Genomic DNA, 25,204 nt, shown 5'->3' on the forward strand with positions numbered 1-25,204 from the left:
TTGAATCCCAAAGTGTCTCACTGATGTGATAATGCTTGCTGGCTGATTTTATTTTGTTTCATCAAATATATTGCATATGTCTACTGGCATCACGAGTTTGCTATATTTTATTGAGTCTGAATATCACTTCCCAGCACCTAATGTGACGTTACCATCACCCTTGTTTTCGTAGATGGGGTCCATTCAGATGGAGGGGACGCATCATCAAGGTCGAAAAGTTGGGGCATTGTGATGGCGAACAACGTGGGGATATTGCTGTTATCATCGTTGTCAATGAATTACCCGTGGATGAAAGAACGCATGCCACGATGACAACTGAACGTACAATGTGGTGGCAAAAGTGGCAATGGTTCATTAATAACGGCATGACGTCATCACAAGGTATGCGAATTGTGACTCGTAGCCCAAGAGGCTGTCTGGGCTGAAGTTTCGATTTCCAAATGAGTTTGCAGAGTATAATCTGATAAACGAGGGTATTGCAGGTAGAATGTGAATGTGTGATTTATCCACCATCTCATTTTAATTTAATTTTTTTTTCATTTTGTCAAATTGCAATAACAAGTATGCCAGATCACAGCATGTTGCATCACTTAATGGTTCGGGTGGTGGGCTTGGGATCCTAGGATCGTGAGTTCAAATCCCACTTGGCTGTTGAATTAATACCAGGTGTGGTTGACTCTGTCATTCTTCTGAGATCAGCAAAATTAGTGCCAGATTGCTGGTATCGTGCATTGGAGTGGCGACCCATCTGGGATTGTACCGACTAGCCAAGGAGACTGCTTAGGCATCACCAACGCTTTGCACAGAGTACGGTCCCAATGGATGAAATAACAAGTGAATTCATACGGATATAAACTGTGCAGACTAAGCACAAACATCATCTAACGATGTTAGAAGTGCATGAACGTCTCACTTCAGCAGAATAAACGTTCAAACGATAGGCAATACTCAATAGTTCAGCAACTCAGTAAGATTTTGCTCAAGGAGTTTGCGGTGTGTAGAGTTGGAAAGTATTTGTAAGCGTGTTTGAGCTTGGTGTGAAAAGAAATTCTCACCTCCTGGAAGGAGTACCTCCAGAGTCAGAGTAAGGATGTAAGCTTCTACTCGTATTGGTAAATACTTCCTATTCTTAGAATTGCATTTGAGAAATTGTTTGTGTATGCCAAAGTTGCCTGACTTGCATGTTTGCTACAGAATGGGTCGGTGGATAGAGAGAGTGCTGTTAAACTTACAAGTTCCTCAGCAGTATTTGTGCTACAAGTTAGAAAGATGTGTGCCGCATTATTCAAATGGCAGAGGAGGAAGGAAGAGTTGGCAGTTGTTTGATAGTACTTTATAAATACGTACAGCTCGATAAAACGCAGATACACACGTCCAGCGCTTTGTTGATAGTTTTACATCTTCCCGTCAAAGGGTTATTCTAACTTTTTGGTGGGATTTTATGAAGAATTAACTTCCTTAGATAAGTTGTATGAAGTGTTGTGCAATTAACTGGGTGCTTGGGTGATAATGTCATTTTTTTTTTGTTTGTTTGTTGTTGTTTTTCCCAGGACTGGCGACTGATTTAACATGGGATTTTCTATGATACTGCAATCTAAACAAACAAAACCTTATTTGATGACATCAGTGTTGTTAAGAATGAAATACACATCTGCAAGCTAAACAAACCAAGCCTTGTTAGGAAGACACTCGGCTGCAGCCAAAAGCAGCAATTGCATCTATAAAAGGGCACGCTCCAAACAAACGTATACGAAAACGTGGCACAGGAAACCGGCCCAGTGATTAATATATAATATAATGGGCTTTCCTCTTGGTCCGCGATTCATCGAGAATATAAACAAACAAAGTTCAGCCGCAAGAATTCCTCACGTTCTTGGGAATCAGATTGCCTCTAATCAAACGTGGTGGTAACTGGAATGGCTTTGGAAAGATCAAAGTTAAATAATAATAATAATAAAAAATGAAATAATGAAATACTCACACTTGGCTTCATTCAAATGCAGCCATTGATGGTTTAGCGGTGTCAGTTCAGAAAAAAATATCTGCATGTGTTACTTATCGTCGGACAGGTGTTAATATTTTGGGATATTAAGGAAAGACTGACTTGCAATTGGCTTGCATGAAGCATTGTAGTAATTGTGAAAAAGAAAAAAAATAGGGAAGGAAAAATAAAACAGATTTGCGAATAAAATTGTCCTGTAGCAGAAACAGTGCGAGTCAGGATGAACACTTTTGGGCTATTTTATTACAAACAAGACAAGCATTATATAGTATGGGCACAAACACCAATGTGGAACACGTCGTTTTCAAAATATACAGATAAGCCAAGTTGTAATGTACGACTTCAGGCACATAAAATGAGCATTGGCAGTTGCAAGCCTAATAATTATATTCGTCAATCTTGAACTTTGAGCCTTTAGTTATGCCTACTGTTTAATAATGGGATGGGATATTCCATTTCAACTTCAGGTTATTTAAAATAACAAGCAAAGCCAAGGAAGATATAATAGCAGATTTTAAATCTAGCGTTTTGGCATAGATTATAGCTTTCGGTTTTACGGCCCTTCACAGGCCAACCAGTTAATTCGACAAAATCTCCAGACAATCCCAGCGGAGGATTCTTTAGTTCTCTTTATAAACACAGATGCCTACGAGTGGCCCAGTGTTGACGCGTGTGAAGACATCTCCAGTCCAAGTTGTTATTCCTGCTTCTGCCGCTCCTGCTATTGATGCAGCTGAGAAGGCCAGGGAAACGAGCAGGCAGGCTTGTGCCTGGGAATCAAGAAATAGCCACAGCAGCTTGCCTTACAGGTTGTCATGGGGCTGTGGACAGGGCGTGCCCACACTTAACGTATCGGGTAACAAGAGACTATGCCTTTCTTGATGAAAGACCCTCGTAGCCCCAAGCAAGGTGCTATGATGGAGAAACTTGAAATCCCCCCCACCCCCAAAAACAGGTCTCTTGATGATGTGTACTTTGTGGTGAGCAAAATATCCTGAGGATTTCTGAAATACAAGCCAGCAGAAGGTCGGAAATAGGCCTATTTGAAGCCAAGAGAGGCGGTGTGCCGCAAGGCACAGAGGGCTCGATTTTAAAAGCAGTGGGCTGGTGGAATTGTGCACGGCTGCAAGCATGAAAAATTAGGCATTTCCTCGACAGATACTGGCGTGAGAATGTAACGGAAGCTTTATTTTGACCAATGGTAGATTCTTCATTTTGTCAATAGAAATCTCACCTGACAATGCAAAGAAAACTGCTTCATGTTTTCTTGCCCTTCGTTTTAAGCTCCGTTAGACAAATAGGGCAGATCACTGCATGTTGCACTTGCCTGCAGGCCACTAAACAAATCCAAGGAAATGCTTGTTGATTGAAGTCCACCCTTTATGACTAATGGTCTTAAACATTGCCCCTGGTCTATAGGCAGCTTCAAATAAACACATGGCTTTATGTTGGAATAAATACATGCCCTACAGGGTACAAAACATAATATTTCTACCTTTGTAATAACCATTCTCAGCAAATCGTCAGTGATCTACTAAAGTAGTCTCCATTATTTAGACGATTATCCCACTGTACCTGGAACAAGAGAGTGAGTTTCCCTCGAGATGGCATTCAGAATAACAGACACACTTATTCTACCTTGATAATGGGCTCAAGTCGTGGCTGAGCCGAGTCTGTAATTGATCATCATGGCCGAGTAAGGGCTGTGAGGATCCGATGCCTATCTGGAAGCTGCACGTGTCGTGGGGAACGTCGGGCAGATTGGTGGGTTCCATGACGACGGTTGCGCTGCTTTCGGGCCTCCCTGGCAAGTTTCCACTTGTGTGAAGGGTGGGTTTCATGGGGCAACCTCTGCCACAGGCGGTGACACATGGCCTTGAGGCCTGCAGGCTGTCGTAGGAAATCTGCACATGACATTAAATTCAGGTCATCAATCAAAAATATGAAGAAAATGCACACTCATCCACACTGTAAAATAGTGCACCTGCATCCATAACTTTGTAAAAATGAAAATCAAGGGGAAAATTAGTTGTTGACTTAAAACTGCAACTGAAGAAGGAATGGGAGTGAGGGGCTATATACACACCATATTCTACAAAAAGGGAATAATTGTTGTATCTTCTCGCCCTGTAGATTTATTCATTCTTTAAATTGGAACAAATGTAATATAACTCAGTAGAAATTGAAAAACATAAAAGTTGCAATACAGAGACAAAACTAGAATGGCACTCGGTGGAGCGCATACCTCCGCCAGGCTGAATAGTTTAAGTTTTGTATCTCACTGATATGCCAGATCTACATCTGGGCCTTCACCTAAATCGAATCGACTTGTTCTTGTCACCTCCCCAACTCGTCCACCAAGTTTCGCCATAATCTTCCCAAAACTTTTGAAATATACTATATTCCGTTTTTGACCCCATCTCTCAATTGTGAGGAATCGCTTGGAAAAAAATTTAAAAAAACAAAAATTCTAGTAATCGGATCCTGATCTAAAATCGAATCCATTCATCATCGTCACACACCCAATCTGTCCAGCAAATTTCGTCCGAATCCGTTCATAACTTATTGTGAGATCCTGTTCACAGGCAGACAGACAGACAAACAGACAGACAGCCAGGGGTGAAAACATAACCTCCATCCACCTTCAGTGGCAGAGGCAAAGAAGAAAAGAGATGTCCATCTTGAATTGCAACCAATCTTCACAGTGACCTGGAGTTGATCGAGTAAGATCCTTTTTATAACAGATAAGTTAACTAGTAACAGTTTCATTTCAATTATGAGATGGTTACTCGACTTATTCAAGCAAAGATCTCGAGCTAAAGGCACCACCCCCAAAGCTGATGTTGTAAACAAAGCTAATGATGTCAAAATGGACTGACCTACACATCTTAGAAACCAAATGAGGTACCTCACTAAAATAAACCAAAACAAACTTCGAAGAAATTCTCTACCCAGAATTGCTCGGGCATGTCCTCGTAAAAGGGAGGCACCTTTGATTCCATGAGATCATTATGGCTCAGCAGTGGTTTAGATGTAGACAGCTGTTTCCCTCATATTGGATTCATCATCATGGTAAAATGTTTGCTTTATGTGAGAGGATCCAGACCTGAGTTTCAGCCTTAATTTGACTGTGATTATTAGCCAATGTGCACACGATCACTGATGGAACACGATGGTCTGTCTTTCTCCACATCCATTGTCTCATTTCCTCCTCTTCCTTCTTCTCTCATCACTGCAGTTACAAATCTCGGTGAATGACAAGTTTTACGTTGAAGATAAATTTTTACATCACTGGTGATTAGCTTTGGACGGATGTGATTGTCTCTTGAATCGAAAGCATAACACTGAACCAGCGATCACTGGCTTCGTTGTTTGTGTCGTGTTTAGTGCACAGGTGCCTTTGCTTTGCTCTGTGTCACTTGAAGATTTGCGAGCCAGGTTTGTGCATTTTTAACTGAGTTTTGGTTGTGTATATTTGGATGTTATTGTTATCCGATTGAAAATCCATCACTCCATGATGGGAGGTGTCCCATGTCACCTCATGGTATGTTGGCGAGAGGAAAGGAACCCGGACGCTAATGTTTAAAATAAGCTTCAGCAAATACTGCCATTCTTTTTTGTACACAAAGTCGAGGCTCATGGGGGGGGGGGACTGGAACACTGAATGGATCAGGAACAGTAGAACAGACTGAAAGGAACAACAGAAAGAGGGGAAAACACCAACAGCAAACTTGGATAAATAATGAGGGGAAGGGGAGGACGCATGGGGTGGACAGGATGAATGCAGATGCAAACTCTCAAGAAGGAGAACTGGAAATTTGGAAGGATGTGGGCTTGTGGGTTAACGGGGGTGGAAAAGATCATGGTTTTGTATGGAGGATGATCTGACATGGTGGTGAACAGGTGTCTTGAAGGTCTGGAGAGAAGAACAACATTGAGGAGAATTAGAACGAGATGGAGGAGAAAGACCCTCTCGAGAGCTGGCCCAAGCTGCGCGTTTGGTTGGCAGTGAGTGCCCCAGAAGCAGTGGGAGGGAAGAGAGTGGCACTTGTATATGTGGAAGAATTGCGGTACTCAACTGGTGGGTTTCCCAGATAGCTCAGATGGCAGAGCACTGGTATGGTTTGCCAGAGGACCTGGGTTTGATTCCTGGTCTGGGCCTGTAATTTTTCCACAAATATTTGTGATATTCAGGAGAATGTGGAAGTTGGTTCCACAGGTGGGGAAAAAGAGGAACAAATGAGTGGAGCTGAGCAGTGATCCTGGATTTAGGTAGTTTCACCAGAAGGGGGTTGGTGGTGGACCATGTTCACCCTGCAAGAACTTGGGAGGGACAAAGCACAGAAAGAGCAGAGGGTGCAAGACCATAAAGGAGGTGGTAGAAAGACAGAGACCACCGACCTTCTTCAAAGACAGCCCACGGTGTTTTTTGTTCTTTTAAAATCATCGTGTTTATTTATAATTCAGGCCACAGAAATTGCTCGTTTTCACGTGTCAAACTGTTTCCAAAAACGTACCTTTGAAAAGCAATGACCTCGATGCCTGATGAATTGTGATACTCTGGCGAAGTCCTGATGCTGGGAGCACACGAAGTCTAATTGTGCGAATCATACGGAGCAGGCCACGTTCACGTGTGGCACATAGGTAGCGGCCCGCATCGTTTTGATGGAGTTGCCGAATTAGCAACCCGGGACCAAGTGGGAGTATACGCTCATCAGTCTTCAGCTGCAAAATAACTGTAGGTTAATGCCACAAGTGGTCAGTTTCCACCACTTTTATTTGTCCAGTTACTTCATTTAACACCATTGCTCATCTGTTTTCTTACCTTAACAACAGCATTAGTTTTCAGAAGCCATCATGTGTTCGCAACAAGATTGTGGTGGTTGCTATCCATCAGAAAGGAAATTTCATATCTTAGTCAACAACATAAAATTTTGTTGTGATGGAGCTCGTCTCTTTGACCTTTGAGGTCAATTATAAGTTTTCTTAATTGCCTGATAATGAGACAACTACTGATTGTATCTTCAATTCATCCATCTTTAAATTTCACAGCAGAACCTCCCCAGCAGTGGTTGTGTTACGAACCGACAGTTTAATTGATAGTCCTTTTTACCAAAGTGAAATGGGCTGACAGGATGGCCTAAAGGTACACACACTCGCCACTAAGCTGTCTCACCCGGGTTTGAATCCCGACCCAGCTATAAACTGTCATCCCGGTGCATCACAGGCAGGTGATTCATAAATGTGTGTACCGTCTCTCAGATGGATATTAAACTGGGTGTCCCGTCTGTGGCATTTGTTGGTGGACATTAAAGATCCCATGGTGTCCTTCATGAAGTGTAGGCGAGCTCTCACTGGCATCCTGGACAAATTCCAAATTATTGCCCTGACCTACAAAGGGCACTGCTTCAGCAGCACAGCCCGTGCCCTCAGCCAATAATGCTACCCCACAGCGTTGTGCTGCATACAAATGAAGAAGACCAAAGTGAAATGGTATTGAACTTAGAGTGTAAAGTATTATATTTTGAAGCACTAAATGGTATTGTTGAATCGATCGATCTTAGTGAGTTTAATTGAACCTCAAATCTTTTTGAATGGCAGGAATCTGAGTAAATGCAACGCCACTAGGCCACTAGCTCTGGGTGAATTCACTTGAGTGACTGTGAAAATGGCAGGCCGTTGAGTGCGTGAACAGAAAAGGAACACCCAGCCGACAGCTAGCAGCTGCTATCGCTCTTTGCCTCGAGAAATACCCTTCTCCACGTCCCAACTGCATTGCGGTTTATTGGATACAGCCGGAGAGCCTGTAGAGCAGATTCTCACATCACATTGCTTGGAAATTGCAGCACGAATGCCCCCCTTGAACCTCACCTGCTTGGTGCAGATTAATCCCGAGCTGAACGCGGTGCCCTTTGAGGCTTCATTATCCCAAGGGAGGGAAAGGTGGATAAAACTTCAAGGTTTGTGCTTTAAAAGAAAATTTCGACTTTAAAGTTGTACATTGAGAAATCAAAGGAAATATTATAACACTAAGTTGTATGTGATTACAATACAATTTATCAACCCGTCGTCCTGCTCAGTGGGAGACGGGGGTGTGTGTGTGTGTGTGTGTGTGTGTGTGTGTGTGTGTGTGTGTGTGTGTGTGTGTGTGTGTGTGTGTGTGTGTGTGTGTGTGTGTGTGTGTGTGTGTGTGTGTGTGTGTGTGTATTTGACCAGGCCATAACTTTTTTTTTAATCATTTCACCTTTTGTCATCAAATCTTCAACAAGCCTTTATTATGATATCATTGAGAAAATAATTAAATATTTGGTCAAAATGTGAAAGGGAAAAGACATGGTGGTGATAAATAGCCCTTATTAAGCCGCTGCAGCGCATCAAGCACAAAGTGCCCCGGTTTTTAAAAATCCGCTTCGTGGTGTCTGTCCAGGCCATGACATTTTTATTAATTGAACTTTTGTCATCAAATCTCCAACAAACCTTTATTATGAGACTATTGAGAACATAAATGAATAAAATGTACAATTTTATTTTAAATTTCGTTTTTGTCAAGTTTAGTTCGAGTACAAAGCGAACGAGGATGGGCTTTGGATTTTGAGATGCTTTCTCCTTACATTTTGATTTTGGGGCTGGGTTCATAGTTTTGTGATTCTCAACACAATGAACAATTGAATTGTTATGGAGGATTTGGCTGATTGATGTTTCCATCTGAACATGTGCCTCACGATATAGGGATCCCATGCTCAAATCCCATATTATGCTTTGATTTATCCATTCCTTAATGGTGTCCTTATAATTCACATTAACATAAGCTGATGTTTCAAATTGTACTTCTCTTTCACTTGATGTATGTACAAGTTCCACCATGAGCCTTGGAGCACTCTTACAAAAGAAGAAAAAAAAAAGTTTTTTGTTTTTTTAAACTGAATCATTTTGTTTTTAAATGACTGTTAAAATAATCATTGGATATGACGACTTCTGTCTGTTACATATGCATAGGAGAGGGGAGTGAGAGGCTATCTGGTGCACTTGCATTGCGTAGGAGAAGGGTGAGGTTGATCCACAATCTCACCGTTATAAAATACGGAATAAATCGACGTCAACTAAACTTAATACAATGGGAAGGGGGTTGCATATTTCTCCCAACATGAAAATTTATAAAAATGGAAAATTACAATGTGCTCGTCAAAAACAAACTTAGTTGCATATAAATGCCTACTTCCTGCGGAGGTCGTGTGTTGTGTTGGACTAGCCAGACCACGGTGGACTGTGGAGAGTGTGGGCTGCACTCTAAGAATGTGGCATTGCTCTCAACACCCAGCATTAGCAGCTCCTCTTCATCAGGTCCTCCTGCTGCTCACCCAGAAAATAAGTGTTAGGAATGTAGAACGTTGACAGAAGACCAGAAAATATTACTTGCAATCAGTTTGCAGCATCATACTCATTTACTTGCTAGTCTATACAGAGGAAGCCAACAATCGGTATTCTGACAAGCCCTTTGACCTGCTTGATAACAAACAACCACTTTACATTACGCTCAAAAATCTCCAATTGAGTCCAGGCAAACAGGGGATCCAAAGGTCTGATGAAGCCGCCTCTCGGACATCAAGTTTGCTCAAGGATTGAATGCATTCTTGGATGGGATTCCAAGGCGTTGCCAGGTATGACAGTCAGCAGAAAGTAGTTGAATGCCATAGGGTTAAACAATTAATTGTCCAAGCGCTACTGCCAATGTTTGCTGTTGAAAATACACAAATTATTTCAGAACATATGAAGGGGATTTTACATGAACAATTGAGATAATGAGCTGGGCAGCCAATCGTGCTGACTTGGAAATCTTTTAACTTACACACCCGTTCTGTTCCTGTCCTCTCTGGGTATGAAAGGAACTTGAATTGTTTTAAGTGAACACTGCACCATAGCTAAGCAGAACAAGGAAATTACTCGAGCAGTGAGAGGGGATTGAGGGTCAATGATGAATGAAAGATTCTGCCAAGTCTGAATCAACAGAGAAACAAGACAACACCTGTTGTGAATAAACAAATGCATGTACAAATCATGAGCACACAGATGTGTTCAATCTGAGAGTGTTTGTACTTTCTATGTCAGTTAAGGTATCGGTGGGAACACTTGAAATAGTGCATACAGCATAGATGGAGTTTTAGAATGAGGGGATAGAGGGGGTATGGGGAGGGAGGGACACTACATTGGCATTAAAAGCAGAAAGGTAGGGAGGAGACAGGTCACAATGCATCTGTCTGTTTGCCAGCTGCCAACATCTCATGAGTCGATATGTACAAGGCCATGATCTTTGAGCGAGCATTTTGTTTGGGTGGGTTTGACACAGCACAGAAGTAAAGCCAAGTCACGTCAAGACCCATAGAACATCCTGGCTCTAGAAGGAGTGATAAAGGTTGGGCCCAGCCCTGCGAAGTAAGTGGCTGGAATGCCAACTTCAACACAGTAATAGATATGCTAGATGTGAACAGTTACTTTTGAGGTGGAGACCCTCGGCTCTGCCATATCGGTTTCTCCAGCTACTATCTCAAAGGAAAACCACTTCTTACGATCGGTACTTGGCAGTGGATTTTTCCCACCATTTTGGCTGTTTTTGCCTCGTCCTTTCTTTTGCATATCATAAGAGGAACCCCAGAATTAGAAACTTGGAATTTTGTGCAGTGATATTGTCTTCCCCGATCAATTTATTTAACCAACACTGGTTATTAAAACCAAGATGACAGCTCATACAGTCGCGTGTGCTGTGGAAGAGAGGTGTATCATTGAGTTCCTTGTAAAGCCGGAGAACACAAGACGAGATGAATTTCACAGGGAGTCTGTATCGTTTGGTGATGCACGTCTTTCATGTAGTTCTGTGTCTAAATGTATGCATTGAGTTTAAAAAAATGGCCATGGCTTCATGAGGAATCTTAAGCATTTTCACATGCTGTCGAAAACCAGCAAAATGGGTAACGGAGATGCCAAAAGTGAACAGTACTTGACCTGAAATGACTGTGTCCCAATCCCGAAGATTTATATGCAGACGGTGTCAAGGTAATACCACATCGATGGGACATGCCATGGTGGCCGAGTAGTTAAGGCGTTGGACTTGAAATCTAATGAAGTTTTTTTCCAGATTCAGTGGTGTACGGTTAGAGCGTCTGCTCCAAGTCTGGGAGGTCGGCAGTTCAAACCATGGCCGAGTCGGACATGCATTTGAAAGGATAGAGCATGGATAAACAAGCCTAAGTTGGTAATAACAGTGCAGACTTTGATGGGCCTAATGGCCTCTTCCTGCATTGAAGTTCCTTGTAAAGAAACTCTTATTTACATGTGGCAGGGAATACCTTGAGAAATAAATGACGTTTCATCAAGCACACCATGCTTTAAAAAAAATTTTGACATTAAAGCCATCCTTGTCAACCTCAAAACCACCCTTGTAGTTCTGGCAGATGAAGTTGTCAATCAAACCTAATATTCTCGTAATTGTAGATCTGCTGATTTACTGTTGCTGATTAGTCCATCCACCAGCACAGCAGGAGACGGGGTTTGGTGAGTGAGCGTGTGTGTGTGTGTGTGTTTGTGTGTTTTTTTTTTAATTATTATTACTTTTTACCATAACTTTTTTTTCACCATTTCAGCTTTGTTGTCAAATATTCAACAAATCTCTTTTGTAAGAACATGGAGAAAATAACAATGAAAAATTGGGTTAGCCACGCCGCAGCTGGTCGAGCGCGAGACACCCCGTTTAAAAAAAAAATCGCTTTCGTGATTATTTATTTCCTATTGAGCTTCAATGTGTGTCCAGGCCATAATATTGTTACTAATTGAGCTCTTGTCGTCAAATCTTCAACAAACCTCTATTATGAGAATATGGAGAACACAAATGAATAAAATGCACGATTTTGTTTTTTATTAAACTGTCATTTTCGTGAAGTTTAGTTCGAGTACAAAGCGGACGAGGCTTTGCATTTTGAGATGCTTTCTAGTTGTCCTATTGGATTGAAATGGAAGATGTACACTCAATTAAACCCTCATTCAATCTTACCCACTACTTTTCAAAGAGTAATATATTTACTTTTATTTGTGCATTTATAATCTCATCTTGTCTTTCTCGCTTATCATGATTGTATTAATTAAAATACAGCTTTCACCTCTCTAAGGATTGTTTCTCAACCACTGAACCTTGAGAGGAAGCAGCAAAGTGGGGCAATCTAAGCCCAGAGCCTGTAACCCATGTTCAGGCTCAACCTCCTGCTAGCTGGATCAACACAGGCGCACGCACACACATGTGCAAATCGCAGCATTTGTTGCACGTGGGAACTTTTCAAAACAGAAATACAAGTGCAGGCGATCAAGCTGTGGCATTGCTGAGCATTAAAGCAGAGTTGTGATTAATAAAGGGTCAGCTTCAATTGTTTGTAAAACAAAATAAGAAATGGCTTTTACGGTTCAAAGGCATGTGCTGGAAAGAACTGCAGTACTTGTGAAAAGCATGACGTTGGAAAAAAAGAAACTAAAAGGCATTCCAGGAAAGTTTTTAGTAGCTTGGACAGAAACCAATAAATGGTCGGCAAGTAGGCAGGTGGAATTTTCGGTGTCAGTGTGACTTTCATTAACAAGCCTTCCAGGACTGTTTTTGGCAGGCAAAAAGCAGTGGTTTTCTCTGACCCAGGGTCAAAGATCCCGCATTCCAGCGATTATAATTCCATGACAATCCGTTGTACGTTTTATGCCGTACGATATGCATAAGAGCAGGATCTTTAGCAGTGGAAGTTAATTTGTTTGTGCAGACTTTTTGAAATTCAAAGAAGGGTTGCATTCCCAAGAAGAATGCATTCCTTGAAACTTGTATTTCAAAAATTTCCTTTTGTGTTGCATTTTGTTATCCCCACACTTTTTGAAAAAAAAACGGGGGGCGGAAGGGGGGGTGAGATATTATATTCTGCTTCGTCTGTCTGTCTGTCTGTCTGTCTGTCTGTCTGTCCGCCCTTCCATCCATAAAGCTATCTCCTCAGAAAGGTTTGTGCAGAAATTCAACAAACTTGGTAGTTACGATCACAACATGGCAGCAAGGTGCGAGAGCAGTATCGTTTTGGCTCTGCTCTCTAGAACGGGGTCAAAAGGTCAATTCCCCAAAAATGCAATTATGGGCATATTTTGAACCTTTTAAAAAAAATAAAAATGAAGCTTTATATATGCAATCAATATTGGGGGACGCATGAAATATGTAACGATTTTTGGATAATTTGACTTCCAGTTCATGGCCCATGGGGGTGTGGACTGAGGGTCACAGGGAAAGATAATTAATTCCAAATTTGATATTGGGTCATTCCTGGTGGAACTTTTTGCCATCTTTCAACTTTGCTTTATGTGGGAAGCCTGGGGATTTCTAATGGCATGCCATCGCCTTTGCTATAGTTTTATTTAGACTGCTACTTGTAAACACACTGCTTCAAGCCTGAAAGTTCAATTAAAGAATATGGCAGCCTATAATCGAGTGATTTGAGTGTTTGCCATTAATGTTGGATGGAATCTGTGTGTTAATTCTTTCTCAAGAATTTCCTTTCATCCCAAAAACCTTTTGTTTGTTTTTCTTTATTTACTTGCAGGATGTGGGCATGCCGATAAAGTGCAGCATTTGGTACCCATGATCCCAAATTTCCCTAAGAAGATGCTAATAACCCTTCTCTTCAGTCCTTGTGAGGATCATTTGCCTGCTTTGTTTCCTGGTCAGACATTCCATGACGTTGATACAGCAATGATAACTGAAATGTACATAAAAGCCAAGATGTTAAATTACTTAAAGTGGGACTGAAGGTTATATAGTTCCCAGGATCATGTTGCTCCCGTGGTTATCCTCAATGGCGCCGCAAGTCGTAAGACTGGGAGGAGTTATTGAAACAGTGATGGTGAGTTGCTGCAGTGCATTCCATTCTGCAAAAGTACATAGTGTAGTCACACCTCTCTGGTCAGTCAGTGTATATATATCTTGATTTTTATCGATGGTGGTGAGATGATTTAGCAAGCAGCTCTGTCCTGGATAGAGCAGCATCGAAATGTTGAAATATGTGGTGGTTATTCCATCATATTCCTGGTCTGAGTCTTTAATACATGTATATGCAGCACCCGGACGCTTGTTTGCATGGATTTGCTTCTGATGTGATGCCTCTTCTCATGACCCTCTTATATCAGGGCAGGAATTCAAATTTGGCCAGAGTAATTGTATACAATGACTTACTCTTTTCAAACGTATTGTGGGATCTTGGACACCCATCAGGGAATGTCAGCAGGCAGGAAAGGCAGGATAGATTAGGTTTAAGTGTGCATGGGAATTTCATTCAATCAGAGGGTTGAGGATTCGCCAGAATAGGATGGGCTGTGTGTGCAAGTAGTGTGAAGAGGAGGTGTAACAATGCAGTGCCTTTGAAAATGTGGCACATAAAATAACGAGTAGAAACAGCCAGGCAGCAAACCACAGAGTTTTAGGTCCTGGGGGTTGTACATCAGCAGGGAAATGAGATGAGGCGAATGAGAGTGAGATGGCCAGGTGTGGGAGAGAGGACAGCATGATGGAGGATAAATGAAGTGATTTGTGGGCCGATTGAGAGTTGAAAGGAAGGCTGGAGGATAGATTGAAGAGGGTGAATGAGATTGTGTTTGAATATGCATGTTTAACATTTGGAGTGAAGGAGTGTGTTGAGTGAGTTGAGAAGGAGAGAAAGTTGAGCAGGACGCAGAGCGAGATCCAGGAACTCAGGAAGTATCAGGTCAGGTCAGGTCTGGGAGCATGTGCCAGAACAGCACGTCGCTGCGTCCACTTTCCGCCGGTACTCCAGGGGCCTCCGTCTGGCCATCCCTCAGGCAGATGCCAGGCCCATCCCCATCTCCTTGAGATGATGGTCAACCTGTTGCAACCATGAGGCACGTGGTCGACCCACTGGCCTCCTCCACTCATGAGACTCCATCGCTGAGAGAATCTGGTGAGCAGGATCAGAGTCAGGAAAACGAGCCACATGTCCATACAGCCGCAACTGACGTTCACGGACTATGCAGGTAACAAATCTCATCCGAGTCTCTCTAAGCAACCGCTCGTTGGACACAAAATCCGACCAGCGATAGCCAAGGATTCTCCAAAGAGACCTGGTACCAAAGGAATCAAGTCTCCGTCTCGGATCCTTGGTCAGAGTCCAAGTCTCGCACCCATAGAGCAAGACTGGAAGTACCAAGGACCTGAAGACTCGGACTTTCGTCCTCCCGCACAGGTACCGGCAGCGCCACACCCCATGATCCAGTGAATCCATGACTCCCCAGGCCCGACCCAGACGTCTATTGACCTCTGACTCGCAGCCAGCAGAGACATGAATATCACTGCCAAGGTAAGTGAATCTCTCCACGACCTCAACATCCTCACCACAAACAGACACAGACAGGACAGCAGCATCCAAGATGTCACCGAAAGCCTGGATCTTAGTTTTGACCCAAGAAACCCGTAATCCCAACGGCTCCGACTCCTCATTCAGCACCTCGAGGGCCCCCAAGAGGATGTCTAAAGTCTCCGCAAAGATGACTGCATCATCTGCAAAGTCAAGGTCCGAGATCTTGACATTCCCAAATGACGCACCGCAACTTGATCTCTCCGACATCCTCCCTAGAATCCAGTCCATACAAGTGCTGAAAAGTGTGGGGGCAAGTACACATCCCTGACGAACTCCAGTAACAACTGGAAATAAGTCAGAGATGGTACCACCACACTTCACAGCACCCTCAGTACCAGAGTAGAGTTCAGACATCAGATCGATCAGTTTTGGTGGCACCCCACGAAGACCAAGAATCCTCCAGAGGACGTCCCGATTCACTGAATCGAACGCTTTACAGAGATCAACATAGGCTGCAAGCAGCCCCTGCCGAAACTCTCGTCTGCGTTCGGTGAGGACACGAAGTGCAAGGATACGGTCAATCGTTGACCTCTTTGGTGTAAAGCCTGACTGCTCTGGACGCTGGTGCTCAAGCAGATGGTGGCGAACCCTTTCGAGAATTATCCGAGCAAAGACCTTGCCCGGCACTGAGAGCAGCGTCACCCCTCGGTAGTTGTTGCAGTCTTGGCGATCACCCTTCCCTTTCCAGAGAGGGACAACAAGGCCCCTCTTCCAGTCAGTTGGGATGATGCCTGTGTTCCAGGCAGAGCACAAAACTGCATGCAATGACACGAGTGCAGCATTTCCACCAGCCTTGAGAAGTTCGGCATGGATGCCACAGATCCCTGGAGCTTTGCCCCGTTTCAACTGGTTCACCGCAGCCCGTGTTTCCACAAGCGTAGGTGGACCACAGTTGATTCGAGGGTCAGCAACAGGGATTGTAACACCCTTGACGTCCAACTCGACAGTTGGGGGATCAGCCTGGTACAACCGCTCAAAGTAACCGGCCCAGCGGGCCTTCACTTCAGACTCCTCTGTCAAGAGCCTACCACTCTCTGCTCGAACTGTAGTGCTCCGAGGGATGGGCTTGGATGAACGTAATGCGCGAATTCCCCTGTAAGTGGGACGAGAATCACCTGTCCACAGGTGATGCTCTACCCCCTCACAGATTCCTCGCACATAGGCCTCCTTGTCCACCCTCAGTGCACGTACAGTTTTACGCCTCAGCTCCCTGAACAGCTCAGCTCTGCCATTCAGCCTGGCCCTGCGACTCTGGTCAATGGTATCCAGTGTCCCTTGAGAGACAAAATTCTTCTTTGCCCTGCGGTGAGCTCCAAGGCATCCACCGGCAACATCAAGGACGGTGGTCTTGAAGGCGCTCCACAACTCTTCAGGACCCCCAAAGCACCCAGACCCCCCAAGTGTCCACTCAGCCTGTTCGCAAACTCCTCAGCTACTCTCTCATCCCTGAGCTTGGCAACATCCAGCCTCGGCTGGGATGGTACCATTCTCCAGGATTTAAGGTGCAGCTTTAGAGTTGCTGCAACAAGCCTGTGGTCAGTATTGAGGAACTGAGCACTCCGGTAGACCCTGCAGTTCTGGATCATCCTCCAACGACCGTCAATGAGGACATGGTCAATCTCCTTTGCCACACCGCCAGCGTTGGAATACCAAGTCCAGCGATGAGCTTGTGGGCGCTGAAACCATGAACCAGCCACCCTAAGTCCATGACTTCTTGCAAAGTCAAGGAACTTAGTGCTATTCTGGTTCATAGTTCCTGGCCCATGGGGACCAACACACACCTCATAACCATCCCTATCAGTTCCAGTCGATGCATTGAAATCCCCCAAGACTAGAAGTGTATCTCGTCTGGGGCACTGATCAACCACAGACTCGAGTGTGGCGTAGAATGCATCCTTCACGGTGAGATCACTCGCCTCAGTCGGAGCATAAACAGAGACCAGGGAAATGACACCTAAGGAGTGACGAATCCTTAATCTCATAATACGCTCGTTGACCGGTGTTACCTCAATTATCATTGGGGTCAGCTTATTGGACACAGCTACAGCAACTCCTTGGGTATGGTAACCATCAGAGCGACCAGACCAATAGTAGGTGTAACCACCCACCATTATCTCGCCGCAATCCAGTCTCCGAACCTCAGAGAGAGCTGCAATCCCGATGTCCAAACGCTTGAGCTCAGATGATAACAGAGACAGGTGATCATCCTCTCTTAGGGATAGGACATTCCAGGCACCCACCCGAAGGGACCGCCTCAGGTTAACCCAAGGAGACCGCCGTCTGGTGGACGACACCTCAGCACCACTCCGACACACTCTCCCGCAATCTGACCCAGGGATGTTACCCCGTGGTTTCCCTCCTATCAACGATTGGGGGTCCCGAAGGCTTTGCCCCAATCCCGTCATCCGGTGAGCTGCCCTGCGAAGGGAAGCTGCACAGGAGGTACTCCCACGGAGTGGGTTTTCAGATTTTTTTGCGTTTTGCGGAATGAAGGGTTTTACGGTGGCCGGAGTGCAAATCCTGCCACCAACCTCCTAATAAGAAGTGACCCCAACTGCAGGAGGACGTCCGCAGACACAGTTGGGCACTAGATATGGATGGCCGTTGGCTCACAAGGAGCTCCTCCGCCCTTTGACAGGTTTTGTTTTTAATCCTGCTGGGTGTCCATATCCAAACACCCTCCTCACCAGAAAACCTGGTGGGGGAGACGGTTTAGTCGCCGACAACCTGACCATGGAACAGGTTAGTACAGGTTTACATGGTACCTGTAGCAGGTCACAGATCGAACCTGACCTGACATGAGAACCTGACCTGACAAAAAGGAAGTATCGAGAGAGCTTGAACAAAAGATTGAAGGAGGCAGTAGAAGGAGAGAGGAATGGACTTGAGGTGGTGAAGCTACAGGCAATAGTGAGGTCGAAAAGGGCAGAAAGGATAATGAGGTGGAGGAAGGACAGAGAGTGGAAGAGGATGAGGTTCTTTGAGAACCCCTTTTGATTTACAAAAGATCTGTTGTGGTAACATAGATCTGGTGCACTAAAGGTACCGAAGGAAGAGTTGGAAGGTTACATGCATGTTGCAGACACAGATGCCAGGAGGGATGAAGTGGTGGACGACATAGAAGGAGGCTTGGTGAGGCCGACAGAGCAAGTGTTCCATTTGATTTGGCAAAGCGGAAGATGTCTGAGGTTGAGGCAGTTATGAGGAAGGCATGGGCAGCATTGGCTCTCGGACCAAGTGGGGTACCAGAAAGGTGTTTAAGAGTTGTGTAGGCATCATGCAGTATCTATGGGAGCCGTTGCAGGTGGTGTGAAGGTAAGGAGTGGTGGGTGCCTAATCAAGGTATTAGGGTCAAAGGAGTTGATGTTCAAAAGTAGAAGGAGGCTTTGATGTTCGAATAACTAAGAGCAACATCATTGCTTGATTTAGATGGGAAGATATTAATGGGCATCTTTGCTGCTCGGATTTCAATCTTCATCAGAGAAAATGGTTTTGTGGATGGTTCTTTGCAGAAGGCAGGAATATCAGGTTCACTAGGATGTGCTGCACACTTAGCAATGGTCTGGCAAGCATTGCAAGAGAGGCAAAGGAAGGATGTTGTTGTGGTATGGCTGGACTTGGAGAATGTATACAGGCCAGTGCCTCATGCCTTGATAAGATATGCAGTGGAATTGTTTTGGGTTCCAGGAAGATTTTGGGATATTCTGATGGTGTATTATGATCTGTTTTGGATGTGGTTTGCTTCACGGTCCTATATAACAGAATGGCAGAGGTTGGAAGTAGGGATTCTGATGGGATGTGCCAGCTCCTCTTTTATTTGTTCTGGTTATGGAGTTGATGATATGTGCTGCAAATGGATATGGGAAAGAAGTGGAGCTCACCCAAAGTCAGAGCTTGACAGCAATGTTTGCATTCATGGATGACATGACAGTTGCTCAACAGTCAGCTGATGCAGCAGGAAATGTACTGTAGCAGTTTTAAAGGTTGATGGTTGATGTGGTGGGAAAGGATTGGTTTCAAGGCAAGCAAGTAGAGGAGTTTGTGGTGAGACAAGGGCTGGTGGATCACATTCACAGGTTTGAGCTGAAAGTGGAGGAGTAGCCATCATTGCCAGATGCCACCTTGAAGAGCTTAAGATGGTGTACAGTAGAGTTGAATGATGTAAGGGAGAAACTTTTAACTACCATACAATTAAACAATGTAATGTATGAGTTACGGTAGGTAATATGTCGAGTAAAAATAAAACTTGACAGGATGGCCAAGAAGTATGCACACACGCCTCTAAACTGTTGAGCCTGGATTCAAATCCCCACCCAGCTATCAACTGTCATCCTGGTGTTTCACAAGCAGGGTGATTCATCAATGTGTGTGCCATCCTTTGGATGGACATTAAACTGGCGTCCCATCTGCCGGCATTAGTTGCTGGATGTTATAGATCCCACAGTGTCCTTCTCAAAGTATGCGAGCTTATCACCGGCACCATTTTCAAATTACAATCTCCTTCCCAAACTAATGATGGGATGGCAATGGTAAACAACCCAACATAACGCTTGCCATGGAACTGCTTTGGTAGTACTGGACCTGCCTTTGGGCAGAACAATAGAATACATATATATATATATATATACATATATATTTTTGTAAATGTATATTTCTATATATGTATATATATATATATATATATATATATATATATGTATGTATGTATGTGTAAAGAAAAGTATATATGTCTATAAGCATATATATATATATATATATATATATATATATATATATATATATATATATATATATATATATATATATATATATGTAAAGAAAAGTATATATGTCGATATGCATATATGTGTATATATATATATATATATATATATATATATATATATATATATATATATATATATATGTATGTATATGTGCGCATGCATTTGTATGCATATGTATATACTCTATGTATAAATCTTTGTATGTGTATATGTACATGTATATATATATATATATATATATATATATCTATATATATATATATATATATATATATATATGTATATATGTATATATATATATATATGTATATATATATATATATATATGTATATGTATATATATATATATATATATATATATATATATATATATATATATATATATATATATATAGTCATGCGCCGCTTAACGACGTTCCGGGCAACGACGGATCGCATATACGACGGATCTGCCAGCTATGAAAAAAAAAAAAAAAGTCACTGAAAATTTCCTATCGCCGAGTGATGTAGCCTCGTATAAAAATAGCACGTACAATTATGTACACTGTACAGTACATAATACTTCATAATGATAATAAACGACAGTGTGGCCCTGTTATAATGTGAGAGTTGAGGTCCATAAAATGTCATCGCGAAAAAAGCAGGGTCGTGCTAAATCGGGATTCAAGGAAATCGCCTTTCAAACTGAACCAATGTTTCCACGTTTACCTTCCAGCAAGTAAATTACCTTTGAATTGAAGAATTCCACGAATAAATCGTTGTTCTTAGTCGACATTAAAACACATTTTTTTTTTTGTGAAGCTTTTCATGTTGTTAAAACAATCGCACTGTTCCGAAAATATATATCACAATTGACAGGAGCTCGTTTCTTCATTTGTAAATTATAACATCGATGCAATGATTACGTATTTGTGGTGAATTGAAGGTCGTGACGTGTGATCACATGTTGCACGGCTCGAGCACGGGATAGATAAAGCTAAGGTTCCGCTCGGTCGGGGGCGATTGTCCCAGGGGCATTGTCGTTTACGGCGGCGGTTCACTTGGTGCTCGTTGAATGGTGAGAATTGAGAGTATATCGGACTCCGGGCTTATACTGATTTATTTTGCGGTGATTAGTTGCACGTGTATACCTTACTGCTTATGTACTCCTTGCTGCACCTGTATCCCCTGATGTGCCCGTATAAGCGGCTTCAATCAAATGGAATAAAGCCTACACTCTGAAGGTTCTTCTCTCGTTTTCATTTCAGTATTTATAAAATCCAAACGCTAATTATTCACCTTTCTATAATCGATGCGAGAGGAGATTGTAAGCTGCTGCTAATAACACCGATGGCCGTCATGAACAGCACAAAGGTAAATCTAACGTGTCTTCCGTCTCTATTGGATGTGTGTTACAATTGCCCACAGTATTCAGTACAGTAACATGCTGTACAGGTTTGTATCCGAGGAGCAATAGGCTACACCATATAGCCGAGGTGTCTAGGTTTGTGTAAGTACGATGTTCGAAAACGAAAAAAAAAATGATGTTCGCACAACGACGACGTCTCTTAACGACGCGTTTCTCAGAACGTAACCCCGTCGTTAAGTGGTGCATGACTGTGTATATATGTATATATATATATATATATATATATATATATATATATATATATATATATATATAAATGTATTTGGATATATATATATATATATATATATATATATGTATTTGTATATATATATATATATATATATATATATATATATAAAGCCTGGTGTTGGCGCAGTGGTAAGGGCAGTGGCTTGGGACCCAAGAGGTCCTGAGTTCAAGCCCCGTTGGGACACTGAATTAATATATGTATGTATATGTATATATATATATATATATATATATATATATATATATATAATGTGTATATATATAATGTGTATGTATATAATGTGTATATATATATATATATGTATATATATATATATATGTATCTATATATATATATATATAAATATATATATATATAAACCAAGTCGAAAACACCAGGGGGTTGACTCAGCCTGCCATCCTTCCGAGGTCGGCGAAATGAGCACCAGTTGTACTGGGCCCGGTGTATGCCCCGGTTAGAATAGGTGTACCATATCCCTGTGTGTCGTAAGAGGCGACCAGGGTTGCGTCAGGAAGGGCATCCGGCGTAAAAACCTATGCCAAATCATTATGCGGACAACAAAACGAATTTCCATACCGGATCGGTCGAGGCCCGGGTTACCAACGACCGCCACCGGTACCGGTGGTCAGCAGGGTACCAGTGGAAATTGTGCTACTGCTGGGCGAAGGAGGAGAAGGAGACGGGGAAGGCGAGTCCGGAGGCAGTGGGAGAGGGGGAAGGGTAGAAGTGTGGAGGTGAGAGTTGGAACTCTGAATGTTGGGACGATGACTGGCAAAGGGCGAGAGTTGGCTGATATGATGGAGAGAAGAAAGGTGGACATACTGTGTGTACAAGAGACCAAGTGGATGGGGAGTAAGGCGAGGAGCATTGGAGGTGGTTTCAAACTGTTCTACCATGGTGTGGATGGGAGGAGAAATGGTGTCGGGATAATCCTGAAGGAAGATCATGTCAAGAGGGTTTTGGAGGTGAGGAGGGTGTCTGACCGAGTGATGAGTGTGAAGTTGGAAATTGAAGGGGTGATGATGAATGTCATCAGTGCATATGCCCCACATATGGGGTGTGAGATGGAATATAAAGAAGATTTCTGGAGTGAGTTAGATGAAGTGGTGGAGAGTGTATCCAAGGATGAAAGAGTGGTGATTGGAGCAGATTTCAATGGACATGTTGGGGAAGGGAATAAAGAGGATGAGGAGGTGATGGGGAGGTACGGTCTCAACAAGAGAAATGTGGAAGGGCAAATGGTGGTAGAGTTTGCAAAAAGAATGGAAATGGCAGTGGTAAACACGTATTTCAAGAAGAAGGAGGAACACAGGGTGACATACAAGAGTGGAGGAAAGTGCACACAGGTGGATTACATCTTAAGTAGGAGATGCAACCTGAAAGAGATTAGTGACTGTAAGGTTGTGGCAGGGGAGAGTGTAGCTCGACAGCATCGATTGGTGGTCTGTAGGATGACTTTAGAGGTGAGGTTGAGGAAGAGAGTGAGGGCTGAACCAAGGACCAGATGGTGGAAGCTGAAGGAGGAAGACTGTTGCGTGAAATTTAGGGAGGAGGTGAGACAGGCGTTGGATGGTGGTAAAGATGGGTGGGATGATTGGGCAACGACAGCAGAAGTTGTGAGGGAGATAGCTAGGAAGGTACTTGGTGTGACATCTGGACAGAGGAAGGAAGATAAGGAGACTTGGTGGTGGAATGAGGAAGTACAGGAAAGTATAAGGAAGAAGGGGTTGGCTAAAAAGAAGTGGGATAGTCAGAGAGATGAAGAAAGTCGGCAGGAGTACAAGGAGTGGCGTCGAAAAGCAAAAAGAGAGGTGGCTAAGGCCAAGGAAAAGGCATATGACGAGCTGTATGAGAAGTTGGATACAAAAGAAGGGGAAAAGGATTTGTACCGATTGGCAAGACAGAGGGACCGAGCTGGGAAGGATGTGCTGCAGGTTCGGGTGATAAAGGACGCAAATGGGAATGTGCTGACGAGCGAGGAGAGTGTGTTGAGAAGGTGGATGGAGTACTTTGAGGAGCTGATGAATGAAGAAAATGAGAGAGAGAGAAGGTTGGAAGAGGTGGAGATAGTGAATCTGGAAGTGGGGTGGATCAGTAAGGATGAAGTGAGGACTGCTATGAAGAAGATGAAAAGTGGAAAGGCGGTTGGCCCAGATGGAATACCAGTGGAGGCATGGAAGTGCTTAGGAGAGATGGCAGTGGGGTTGTTAACCAGATTGTTTAATAAAGTCTTGGAAAGTGAGAGGATGCCGGCGGAGTGGAGATTAAGTGTACTGATTCCGATTTTCAAGAATAAGGGTGATGTACAGAGCTGTGGAAATTACAGAGGGATAAAGTTGTTAAGCCACACCATGAAGTTGTGGGAAAGAGTAGTGGAAGCTCGGTTGAGAGGAGAGGTGACGATCTGTGAGCAGCAATATGGGTTTATGCCAGGAAAGAGCACCACTGATGCGATGTTTGCTTTGAGGATGTTGATGGAGAAGTATAGGGAAGGCCAGAAAGAGTTACATTGTGTGTTTGTGGATTTAGAGAAAGCTTATGATAGGGTGCCAAGAGAGGAGTTGTGGCATTGTATGAGGAAGTCGGGAGTGGTGGAGAAGTATGTGAGGATCGTGCAGGATATGTATGAGGACAGTGTGACAGCGGTGAGGTGTGCGGTAGGAATGACGGACCGGTTTAAGGTTAAAGTGGGATTGCACCAAGGATCGACTCTGAGCCCTTTCCTGTTTGCAATGGTGATGGACAGGTTGACGGACGAGATCAGACTGGAGTCTCCATGGACCATGATGTTCGCGGATGACATCATGATCTGTAGGGAGAGTAGGGAGCAGGCTGAATCGAGCCTTGAGAGGTGGAGGTACGCACTGGAGAGAAGGGGAATGTTAGTCAGTCGGAGAAAGACGGAGTACATGTGCGTAAATGAGAGGGAGGGTGGTGGTATGGTGCGGTTGCAAGGAGTTGAGGTGGGGAAGGTGGATTGGTTTAAATACTTGGGATCAACTGTCCAAAGTAACGGAGAGTGTGGGAGAGAAGTGAAAAAGAGAGTGCAGGCAGGATGGAGTGGGTGGAGAAGAGTTGCAGGAGTGATTTGTGACAGAAGGGTAGCTGCAAGAGTGAAGGGGAAAGTATACAAGACGGTAGTGAGACCAGCTATGTTGTATGGTTTGGAGGCGGTGGCGCTAACAAAAGACAGGAAGCAGAGCTGGAGGTGGCAGAGTTAAAGATGCTGCGATTCTCGTTGGGAGTGACGAGGATGGATAGGATAAGAAATGAGTGTATTAGAGGGACAGCGCAGGTAGGACGGTTTGGAGACAAAGTGAGAGAGGCGAGATTGCGATGGTTTGGACATGTGCACAGGAGGGA

General features: G+C 43.5%; 1 protein-coding gene and 1 long non-coding RNA gene across 3 annotated transcripts in view; one reads left to right on the forward strand and one right to left on the reverse strand.

Moving 5' to 3' along the window:
• The window catches only part of LOC147019664 (uncharacterized), a 54,841-nt gene extending 52,930 nt beyond the window's left edge, over positions 1–1,911 (forward strand). The window contains exons 2-3 of the long non-coding RNA XR_015061476.1: positions 173–381; positions 1,551–1,911. This is a non-coding gene — a long non-coding RNA (uncharacterized LOC147019664). The remainder of the gene's footprint in view (positions 1–172; positions 382–1,550) is intronic.
• Positions 1,912–2,225: 314 nt separating this feature from the next.
• LOC147019666 (semaphorin-3D-like) overlaps positions 2,226–25,204 on the reverse strand; it is a 137,838-nt gene continuing 114,859 nt past the window's right edge. For both annotated transcript variants that reach the window (XM_085894269.1, XM_085894270.1), the window contains exons 17-19: positions 9,219–9,352; positions 6,520–6,727; positions 2,226–3,906 (exon numbers count right to left, since the gene is read on the reverse strand). In XM_085894269.1, coding sequence (XP_085750395.1) covers positions 3,689–3,906; positions 6,520–6,727; positions 9,219–9,352 — 560 coding nt within the window. In that variant the 3' untranslated portion in view covers positions 2,226–3,688. The remainder of the gene's footprint in view (positions 3,907–6,519; positions 6,728–9,218; positions 9,353–25,204) is intronic.

This window comes from Eptatretus burgeri, chromosome 9, assembly GCF_056783735.1.
Source record: "Eptatretus burgeri isolate ZD-2024b chromosome 9, Ebu_testis_v1, whole genome shotgun sequence".
NCBI lineage: Eukaryota > Metazoa > Chordata > Myxini > Myxiniformes > Myxinidae > Eptatretus > Eptatretus burgeri.